Source organism: Mytilus edulis, chromosome 7 (genome assembly GCF_963676685.1).
Source record: "Mytilus edulis chromosome 7, xbMytEdul2.2, whole genome shotgun sequence".
Lineage (NCBI taxonomy): Eukaryota > Metazoa > Mollusca > Bivalvia > Mytilida > Mytilidae > Mytilus > Mytilus edulis.
In genome coordinates, this window is record NC_092350.1 from 25,609,342 (window position 1) to 25,621,738 (window position 12,397).

At 31.3% G+C, this 12,397-nt stretch overlaps 1 protein-coding gene across 2 annotated transcripts; it reads right to left on the minus strand.

Annotated features, from left to right (window-relative positions):
- Positions 1–320: 320 nt before the first annotated feature.
- LOC139481122 (uncharacterized) lies at positions 321–11,901 on the minus strand. Of its 2 annotated transcripts, none has more exons than XM_071264231.1 (6): positions 11,834–11,901; positions 10,055–10,267; positions 7,340–8,617; positions 6,620–6,770; positions 5,931–6,054; positions 321–5,040 (listed from the first exon to the last, which is right to left on the minus strand). In XM_071264231.1, exons 2-6 carry the CDS (start codon positions 10,204–10,206, stop codon positions 4,055–4,057), a joined length of 2,691 nt encoding a protein of 896 aa, XP_071120332.1. In that variant the 5' UTR covers positions 10,207–10,267; positions 11,834–11,901; the 3' UTR covers positions 321–4,054. The 2 variants fall into 2 exon arrangements, with proteins under 2 accessions (XP_071120332.1, XP_071120331.1); XM_071264230.1 differs by lacking the exon at positions 11,834–11,901 and adding an exon at positions 11,604–11,774.
- Positions 11,902–12,397: the final 496 nt, after the last annotated feature.

A 12,397-nucleotide genomic window follows, 5' to 3' on the forward strand; every position in this document is an offset into this window, starting at 1 on the left:
ACCTGGCCAATTCAAAATTGTTGTACTGTATGAATACTTGCCTTTCTTTATCGATTTTGTTTTGAATCGTAAATTGTTCTTGTTTTTGTTGTTGCTACATTAGCAGTGATTTATCCCCAACAAGTAATTGTATCCATAATACTGGCAAAATGTATAGATGACTATCCTTGAATCTATAATAATTTTGACTGACTTTTATAAAATTGAACAACGTCATGCTTCTAAAGTAAGAAAATACCTAAGTGTATATTATTGCATTGTTAGTAACTGACCAGCAAATGGAAAATTATTTTCCACATACAAATTAACAAATAAATAGATTAAATTTATAATATTTATTATAATAATAGCCTCTAAACTACTATAACCTTTAAAACAGAATATCACATCATTACTTTAGCACATAAATAAATATACTTGCTCTACTCGCAAGTAACATCAACAATATAACCATGCTATCTACATGTAAATTGATAAGATACATTAAGTAAATGTCATTGTGAAATGCCCATGAAATAAAAGTGTCTCTATTGGTAAAATAAATCTATATTTGCTAAGTCTGGTAGAAAATTGGTTAACAGGCTTACTGGACCACACATAGAAATTTCATTATCTCTTAATTGGCTTTATTTGTCCATAATGGAATATTTTTAGTTGATTATGTATATCAAATTTATATTTTGAAGATATTTGTTTTTTCCAGATTTATTTATTTTTGGAAGGTTCTGACCAATTGTTCTAATAAACCAATATGTATATACAATTCAGGGGTGTAGAGTGTAATTTGTTTCATTTCTGCTATAAAAACAAGGGAAACAACTACATTGTACGTTACTGATAACAAATATGTACCACTACTCTTTTTGTTAAATGGAAGACAATAGATGTGTCAATACTTGTATAAGGCAAGCAGGGAATATACGAATGCGCCCTGTTGTATACCATTTTGTTGGCTACTAAATATCAGAAGACAGATTATGCAATTAAAATAATAGGATACATATTTCCCAAACATGGCTTCGTTTTTTTTTTCGAAATGTCATGAAAAATATTTTTAAAAAAGACATATAACAAAACAAAAATAATGAATGTATACTAAGTATCCTAAGTACATGTATGCCCCATCCGCACAATCATTTTCTATGTTCAGTGGACCGTGACAATGGGGAAAAAACTATAATTTGACATTAAAATTAGAAAGATCATATCATAGGGAATATGTGTACTAAGTTTCAAGTTGATTGGACTTCAACTTCATCAAAAACTACCTCGACCAAAAGCTGAAACCTGAAGCAGGACAGACGAACGGACAGACGAACGAATGCACAGACCAGAAAACATAATGCCCATCAAAAGGGCATAAAAAGTAAATTGCATAACAATAATATGGCAGGATAGTTATATGAAATTGTTTAACCTAAAAGGCATAATTACAGTCTTTAAGAGTTGCTACTATATACATCATTTATATTATAAACAGCTTGATTCTAGAAGCTTAATCTTAGATTCAATTAAGTTTTTGTCTTAACAATCTTGATTTCAATATGTAACATTATTTCAAGCTTCGAAAAATAAAAAACAATGAACATTTGCATCTACAAGATTAAAATGTACGTATATGATGAATGGTGTTTGCCAAATATGACATTAAAATCTTCTACTTAATGATCTTTAAAATCTACAGAGCTAGCAAAAGATATGCTTTTGTTTACAAACAAGATATGAAAATCATAAAAATTTCAAAGACAGCAATAGACTTTTTTTGTCAAGTACAGTATAAATAATAAAATGCTACAATAGTCCAAAATATTTCCATATAAAACTATCTTCTGTTTTAAATAAAAGTCATGCATTATAAACGTATATGAAAAAACATAATAAGGCCTAGAACTATATCACAATGAATATCAAAATTAATCCTTGTAAATAAGAAGAGGTACTGAAAGGCATCTTTTGATTTCAAAATAAACCACAAGTCTTCATTCGCATACAAAAACATAAAAATTTCTTTAAAAAAATCAAAGGCTTCATAAAAATCTCAAAAATTCAATATGTCACACAAAAACTTGTCTAGAAAATGTTAAATGCATGTATCTACCCAATTTTATAATATCAAGATAGGTTCATCAAATAACACATATTTTTTTTTAAATGAACACTTTTTGTATAACATCTACTTTTACTGTCATAAAGATATCACAAACAAAAACTTCAATTAGATATGGATTGATACAGACAAGAAAACATAAAGAACCTATCTGCAGGATAATAAAATAACTTATCATATAAATTGCTAATGCATTTGTTGCTGGTTTAAAGTCCCAAGCAACAACATTTCAAAAACAGGAAAATGCAGTAGTTATTCAAATATAATTTTCAAAAAGATGGGTAGAAGATCTAAATTTCATTAATAAATTATTTTTTTTTAAATTAGAAAATTGTATCACTAAAAAATAATTCTAAAAAAAAATATTTCAAAAAAGAGTCTTTTTAATATTTCTATAATTTCCAATTTTACATAATAATGAGTACCTATTTATTCTACTTTGAGCAACAACAAACATTGTACCTTCTGGCTTCTGAAAATTGGTATTGTCTGCATGTACTTAGACAAATTGAGATTACAGCAAAACTTTGAGCAACCTTATTGGCCTCAAATATATGTTTTACAATGTGAAACGATTTGGGCAATAAATTATGTAGCTGTAATTATAAATAAATCATTACAGATAACAAGAAATTCATTTCAAAAGATTATGCCATAAAAATAAAAATGTAAAAATATCTCTAAAAATTAAAAAAAAAAAACAAACACAAAATTATCAAAATGTTCATAACAAATACTTTGTTATATCCAAGTGAATTTATAAACAACCAAGAATCACTTGTACCAGCAAAGTGGAAAGGGATTAATATAATAATACATGTAGTTGTAATAACTTGTTTCCCAATCCACAATAAATAAATATGTTTAAACTAAACCTGGTACAGTAAAAATTTGTACTATTTAGTTATTATCTCCTTAGAAATTTAAATCTGTAGGTTGAATACTTGGTGTAACCAAATGGTTAAAGGGAGACAACAATAAAATTGAGAAAGGAAATGGGGAATGTGTCAAAGTGACAACAACCCGACAATATTTATTAAGTACATGCTTAGGCTGGTCAACAACTCTAAAATACAACAATTTTTTTATTTTTCAATTCAAATGTCAAAATTAAAGAATGGCCATATCAAATTTAAAACAGATCAAATCATGAGTGATTGAGACAAACTTCATATTTTGTTAGTGTATTTGATCGTGACACTATTTTGTAGGAAATAATGTAAAATGGCATGCACAACCTGTGTCACCTTTCTAAATACATATACAGTGAACCCTGTTATAATAGAAAGCTTATAATTTGATAGTAAAAAAAGCTCTAATAATACAGGTTTTTTTTAGGAACACAGGTTCAATCTATCATGAAGAGTATGGAACCTAAAATGTATGATCAAATAATACAGGTGGTCTCCTGAACAGGTTTGACTGTACTTGGAATATCCAAGTTTTTACCGAGGTATAACTCCAAAGAAAGGAACCAAAATACATTGTTTTAGTTATAAGATATGACTGGTACTGTGATTTCATTTATTAAAAATATTCTTCTTCTGAACACACAACATTCAATTTACCTATAGCTAGATATGAATCAGTTTTAAAATAAACTGATGGGGTTTACAAATTATAATTGTGAAATTGCCTACACACACAGCTTTAACATGCTGAACAAGGGTTACAAAACAACAAACTTTCAAATTTATAAATAATTTACACAATATTACAGAATAATAAATACTTAATAATATAAAAGACATACTAAAAGACACAAAATAAGTTTTTATTTCCCTCTATGAATCTGACTAAATTAATGTCCTACAAACACAGGCACATTCTTTCCAAAAGATGGTAAAAATAGTCACTTAATGTATTGGAAACAAACACAAATTATTTATATGTGCTAATAGTTATTATTTTAGACAAGAGTAAAAACGTTTTAGGGGTTGGTAAATACTAGCAGAAAAAATAGGGTTTCCCTTCCAAGAATGAAATATTGATAACAAAACTGAATACCAGGATAAAATATAATGTTATTCTACTATCAATAGTAAAGGTATTCTTTGTTTGTTTTCTGTATTTAGCCTCCACAACCCCCACATCCTCCCCCTCCACAGCCACCACCATCACATCCACCATCATCCCCTCCACCACCATCACCCCCACCCCCACTATCACCTCCCCAGCCAGCACCACCCTACCACCACAATTACACCCACCATCTGCGTTCCAGCCACCCCCATCATCTCCAGAATCACACTCACCTCCATCACCCCCTCCTCCACCAAATCCATCACCACCCCCACAACCACCACATCCTCCACAACCCCCTCCGTCCCCATCTCCCCCGTCACCATCACCTCCAACCCAATCTCCACCGTCAGCATCACCATTAACATCCCCATCTGCGTTACAGTCACTACCAAACCCATAACCACACCCATTTCCACAACCATCCAAATCAATCCCCCAATCAGATTCAGAATTGTCACCTAAATATAGAACAGTGGCTCCACCCATATAACATGGATAATATCGTCTACCATATTTTTTCCTAATATGGTGGTTAGATGGTGTCGCTATGGCCATTCCTGCTGCTGTAAACATGGTCACTTTACCAACATTCAACGTCTGAATTCTTCTACGACCTCTCAATACAACCTTGTTCTCTTGTCCTGGTTCCCAATCATTTTGGTGGGGTTGACAAAGCACATGGAGAAGAGAAACACTGAAAGACACTGCAATATGTTCAGCAATGGTCTTACTATCTGGCTTGGTCATTATTGTACCATTGACTAGGTCAACCTCTGTGTCATCAATAGTAAATTTGTAAGAACCAAGGGAGTAGGAATTGCGCAGATCTAAGTCTATCCATGACTTGTTGGCCATCTTGTACAATTTAACCTTCAAATGACCTGGATCTCCAGAAATACCACCACTCCCTGAAAAACAATAGTTTATGGACATTACTCTGTAATATTCTAAATTTGCAGATCTTCACAGTGTAGGATTTATATTTAAAAATCATATATACATTGTAGTATTGCATAAGAAGGTACCAATTTATGTCATTTGATGTCTGATGAATATATAAAAGTACTCTCATTGGCAGTAATAATATACCATTTCGCCTTATCTTTACACTAAATTGCAATACCACTATCAGATTATAAAGATATGTTTGTTGGTAGTTTAAAATATAGTATTGGAAAATGTCAAACTGAGAAAAATTCTTATTGAAAAAATAAAAATATACAACAAAACACATCTGAAAGGTGAATATTTTTGTCTTGATTCTTTTAACATAAACATTTAAACATTTTTATGAACATTACATATGAACCATCTGCATTTAGTTATTTAATAAATAATTTCAAAAACCTCAAGTTTTGCATGCAATGGTATGTAACAACTTCAGAAAATCATAAATGTCATATACAGAAGAAAATATAAGGCAATACTTATTTTCCTTGTGGTAATTTAACACAAACCCTTCAACTATACAGCTATTTGTTTATAGCAATATTCTGAAAACCAAGGATGTTCACACCTCATATTTTTTACTTTTAATAAATATTTGGAAAACACTCTACAAGAATGCTCAGGTATATAAGAAGTTACCCATGGTGTTGTGTGTATTCCTACAGTCTGTGAAAAAAACATTATTCCATGAGAACAGTTCCTTGCTCATTGGTTTAGTTTGTAATGAAATTTACAAAAAGACAAATGGATCCAAGGGCAGAAATAGTAATTGCAATATACAACCAACTCCATGATGGTTTATAAGAAGATACTGAACCGTGTTGCCAATAAGACATGTTATTTAACTTACTTCCTCGTCTGAATCCTGACCACTGTCCAAGTGCAATACCCCAGTCACCATCATTGTTCTTTATTAAAATAGATCTTTCAAACTTTACAGGGTCTAGAGTCACACACTTCTTGTAATCTGCTACCTGGAGTTTTCAAGTAAAGTATTTAACAACACTTTGTGAGATACAGACTTTTATAAATCCTGTAGAAGCCTCAATGCTTTTCAGCTTGAAATATTACAACAACCTAGTATAGTGGAAGTCAATAATCTTAACCTCCTTAATGTCATGTTTTTTTATATTCTTGGGTTGCCATCTCATTGACACATACCTAACTTCTCTAACTGTCTAACAGTTGTGAATGCTCTTTTCATTTACCTAAACTGTGTACAATAACCTACATGCTAAATTGTGCAGTTGTTTGTCCTATAAGTTTCTGAGACCTTGCTATAGATGTCAGAAGAAACAAATATACAGAAGTGTATAATATGTCACATACATTTTCCTGTACAGTTCTGATGTCACAATGCATATGTAATAATACAGTAAGAATCAATTGTTCAGTGACATAATTTATGCAGATTGATATAATTTTCCTAATCATTTTTAAACACATAAGAGAAACATTAAGCCTTTCTGTTTACATTAATTGCTTCAAAAATACATGTAAATATATAATCATGATGTGTAATTAAATTTTGTTCTTCACCTGTGAATGAACTGGTAGTTGGTCAGACCCAATCAGCTGACAAACAACACTTAGTTTATCCTTACAGAAAACATGTATGGCTGACATCAATAATGGGATACTGTGTATAATACGACATGTAAAGGTCACAGCTCCTGTCATGTTGACAATCCTGAAAATACATGTTACAGTTACTGTTAATCAAAGATATATTCTATAACTCTGAATAAAAAGCTTTTGAAAATGAAAAAAATATATAATATAATGACTACATGTATATGTAAGGACTATATCTAAGTAAGCATATTTTCAGAATTATCATAAAGTCCACAAGGTTTATTTCTACTTACATGTATACCTACTAAACTTATTGGAAATAATTGAAGAAGTTTGATATTGCATCCAGTCATTTACAAAGGGGTTAGGTGTACTGGATACTAGTGTATGTGGTTCATATGTGTTTCTTGTTTCTTGCTTTTCATATAGATAAGACCATTGGTTTTTCTGTTTGAATGATATTACACTAGTCATTTGTCATGTTTATTTGGCCCTTTATAGCTTGCTGTTCAGTGTGAGCCAATGCTCCATGTTGAAGAACATACTTTGACCTATAATGTTTTACTTTTATAAATTATGACTTGGATGGAGAGCTGTCTCATTGGCACCCATACCACATCTTCTTCTATCTACATCTTTTCAGTTGTAAATTCTACATAACTGTTGTGATTAATTAAGTCATACTTGTGAGATGCAACTGAACAGACATTATCTGTACCCTCAGGTAGGCGTGGCAATGTAACAGGTCCCCATAACTGTTCAATGTACTCAGGCATGACACAGGACTCGAAATTTCCCATGTGTAATGTAAGTACACATGTACTGAGTGATGTAACTGTTATACCATACTTTATCTCCAGCAAAGATCCATCGGAAAGATTGACAATTGTGTCTTCATAAATTTTCTCATCCATTGTCATACATTTTGCCAGTAGTTGATTCATTTCCATACACCCTTTGACATTTTCTTTAAAAATTCCAATCTTTCCAGATTGCTTGACTTTAACAGTGATGATATCACAAAATCTGGAATCTATATCAAAAACTGATATGTTATGAGTCTCTTTTGTCCATCTATTTTCTTTTGTTGGCTTCTTCAATTTCAGCAGATCTATCCTAATCCCAGAATTAAATTCTGTACATAATTTAACACCACATATTTTTTTCTTCGTGCTGTTTGCTGATTGTACAACATCTATGCTTTGTATTTCAAGGTTTGCCAGTTTGTGACTACTCTGAAAAACAACTTCTTTTGAAACATTGTTTAGTTTTCCATTTGGAGGTAATCCCCTGTACATAGAAGCTATATTAGTAAACTTTTCATTGAATAATTCCTCCCACATGGTCTGAGTTTCTGACATGGACCGACATAGTTTTGATCCCTCCGTTCTATCATTTACTGAATCGTCATGGTTGAAGTGCTCTCCTAGAAGTTTCACTGTATCTGTTTTGTATGACAATGGACAAAGCTGATGGGTATGCCATATCAAGTCAATGTCATAACAAGGCACGATAAAACTATCGGGATAGCACCGTTTCATGTGAAGAAATTTCTTATATCGGACGAGGCTGCTTTCAAGAAATTTGTTATCAGTATAATGCGGTAAGGACACTTGATAATAAAACACCTTCTGTCTACTGACAGCAGCTTCTAAATCATAAGTCAGACAGGACACAAAATCAGATAGAATTTCAAAGGTGATGGGATCTTTGTTATAAAATGGTGTATTGGGGTACATCTGATTCCAAAGTTGTTCACCAGTTATTTGTCCTTCTTTTCTCTCTTGACCACCCATAAGTTTGTGGCTCAATATTTTCCCGAATATTTTGTTGCAGTCTCTGGCATAAGACAATGGTGATAACATGTGACAGTGCCATATCCAGCATATATCTAATGGCGCTGCTACATGTAGGTGGTCGTGGTTATTGACGGCTAACAATGGAAGCCAAAATTTCTCATATCTATAAAATAAAGATCAGATATACACGTGTATTGATAAGTTATATGGGCATTCAAAAACAATGACTTCAAAAGAAAACATTAAATCAGATTTGATAAAAGTAACTAAATATACATATACATGTATATATATAAACATAAACATATCAAATAATATCAAGGTTACAGACAGCTAAATTTAAATCTTTTTAAGGTGGTACCTAACACCTTGACTGAAATTAATTCGGCTTGTTTATAATTTTCATAAATTTTTACAAAATATTTGCTTTGACCCTTTGACAAAAATATAAAAATTTCAAAAAAACTTGAACCAGACACATTATCGGAAAAAAATAGTTGGATATATAGCAGTTTGACAAACAATTATTTTGATCATTGAGAAGCTTCATATTTTCGTAACAATAGAACATGATTAGAACTTTCAGCTAATTTTACAGAGTTATCTCCTTGTAGTGTTATGTACCACCTTAATATATGTTATATCCTGTAACATAAAGACGAGAACAGCCCATAATGGCAGCTAAAATCATCTGAAATTAATGTCAATAAAGATAACCGCTCTGTACAGCTAACAGAGGCAGCCATTTAACCACTTATATTTCTGTTGAATGGCAAAACTCTGAAATCAAATATCCAAGAAAATATGTTTTTTTCTCAATCCAAGAAAATTCGTACCCACAAAAATAAATGAATCCACAGTATATCAGAGAATTGTACATGTATGATTTATGTGTACACATCTATACATTTTACATAAAGCATTTACTCTGTGAAAGCAAGAAAAACATTATATATCTAATGTAGACAGCTGGAACCAAAAGTCAAGACCTTATAGAATGCTGAGATCCTATAAGCACATATATGTCTTTCGGTTTTGTAAAATATTCAAACTAAAGATAAGGAAAAGTTGACCGTGATGAATTTGACTTTCTGTTTATTTCCTTTTATGGTTATATAGCCCTCAAAGTTACAACATATTTACATATCCCTGGCTTGCACATGCTTGTATGTAGTTTTTTAGCATTTCTGATGAATGTACATCAAGCTTAGGACACACACATTTATCCATTGATTATTTTCTTAAATGTCAGGAATATGACAGTTGTTATCCATTTGTTTAATGTGTTTAAGCTTTTGGTTTTACTATTTGCTTAGAGATTTTCCTATGGAATTTTCCTCAGAGTTAGGTATTTTTGTTATGTAACTTTTAACAGGCTGTAGCAGTGTAAGGCAGGCAACTTTATTAACAATTTTGCACTGAAAGAGTCAATGAAAACTAAGTTATTGAGGCACTCAAAAGCCACTCATACATTGTGTTTCAGTAAAAATTACTTGGAACAGACAAAAATCTCTTATAATGTGCAAATTGAAATTCAAGTCATCAGGTCTACTTATATAATGTCTATGGGCTTTATCTGTTGTTATAATATACAAGTTACCTAAAAATAGCTTGTCTTACAACCTCCCCTTCATATAGATTTGTTTCTTTGTCGACAAGATGCAGGAACTCTACTTGTTTTTTGGCAGCCTCCACCAAATCAACATCAAACATGTCAAATGCTATATCTTCATATCTTAAATTTGAAGTCATCTTGATTGCTTTTAATTCACACTAAATGCTGTGTTACATGTTTATGATTTTAAAATCATCCCTTAAAAATAGAATTTATGCACGTACATGTATATAGAAATAAATATAATTGAAAATCAAATCACAGCTCGATCCTTATTCCTCTATATACAACTACGACAGGAAGCTGCCCAAGTGTGAGTATGTTATTCAATAGGTATGTATGCATATGTAGAATACTCTAAATCTTTTAAAATGATTTGTTCGATATTAGGCAATCAAAGCTTAAACATCAATATGAAACTATAACACTCTATTGTTACATGTATAATTACTTACTAAACAATTTTCTTGTTTGGTCATGACACAAAACTAACATGGATGTCTTGTTAAAAGACTAAATGAGGTATTGGCTTTGCTCATCGTTGAAGGCGTACTGTCATGACTGTCATGACTAAAAGTTTTGTTAAATGACTAAATGAGGTATGGGCTTTGCTCATCATTAAAGCTGTACTGTGACGAATAGATGTTAATTTCAGTGTCAGTTGGTCTCTTGATAATTTTAATTAAGAGATGTCTCATATAATTTGCAATCAAACAACAACTTCTTTTTTTTATAATATAAATTTAACAATATCTTCCTAAAATCATTGAAACAGTCAAGGGTATCATTGAAACAATTATTTTTTTAAATAACTTCAGTTATATTTGGTTAATTGTTTGTTTTTATCATGCATGTATTAAAAAACTCAAAAAGGTAAATGAAACTTACATTGTAAGTTATATAAAAAGTAACCAAAATGACTTTTAAGGGAAACAACTCAGGAAATAAAGCTCAAGTTATTCCAAATTCCTTGGCCCCCCTTTTTTCGTGGGAAAAATTTGGAAATCACTGATTTGTGACAGGAGCAAGTCATTCAGTGGTTGTTATTTATTGTTGTTTCCCATACATTTGTATCTTAAATTTAGATTCTTAATAATTATGGTTTATTGCTTAGTATACATGTAGTGTGTTCATGTGTTGCGTTGTTGTGTCTTTGCACCATTGTCCAAGGTTAGGCAAATGTTAATGGAGGTTTGCACCAACACACTAGTTTAACCCTGGGCACTGAGGTGAGCAGAAAATTGATTTATGCAAATCAAACTAAAAAAAAACAATGCCTTACAGAATTCAGTTTATAAAATGCATTACTGTTCCAAACATTAACCTATTAAGTTGTTAACCAGTATGGCAGTAAACATGGTACATTTATATATATATATATGTATATAAAAGATCACAATAAAAAATTGTGAAATATTTTTTATGAGGATTGCGGAGTCATATCATACCCCTTATGCTGTTGTGGGTTGTTGCGGATCACATTATAATGATTATTTTTTTATGTGTGCCAAATTAGTAACATGAAAAAACTTACAGTTGTAGAAATTCATGTACGCATCTCAAAACTAACAGACATACTGTATATATATATACCCTGAGACTACTATAACACCGTAGTCTCAGATATATATACCTATACACTTAAAAACAGGTGTATTGCCTAATTTTGTTTATCGCTTGCAAAATACCTCCTTCGTAAAACGCATAAATAACTATTTATATTTCACCGAACCATGAACCCACCTTCATCTGATATGATTTTACCTGTGTTGCTAATAATAATATCACAATGGATTGGTTTATGTCTGTCACTCATCCATGGTTCATGTTTCTTGGGTTACACTAATGTCCTGACAATGTCCTGACAGTGTCCTGACGGGAATGAAAATGCTTAATCCTTTTTTAGTATTGGAAGGATTTACTTGAAATTTGGAATGAAGCAAGATGAGAACTAATATTTATTACATAAAATTTAAAAAAAAAATAAAAAATATTTATAAGAGTTAGAAAACTTGACCTGACCAACTTGACTTTGACTTACTATTGTCCTGACCGAAAAGAAACGGCAAAAACATGTTTTATTATTGACAGGATAGACTTCAAATTCGATACCAAGGAAAATTAAAACATTTAATACAAAAATATAAGAAGAAAAAGGAAAAAAAAATATTTTAAAAGTTAGAAAACTTGACCTGACCAACTACATCCTCCCGTGACTAATGTCCTGACTGATGTAAAATGCTAATAACTCTTTTGTTCTTTGAAGGATCGACTTCATATTTAATGTCAAGGAAGATTCTAACATGGAATATAGAGATATAAGTAAAA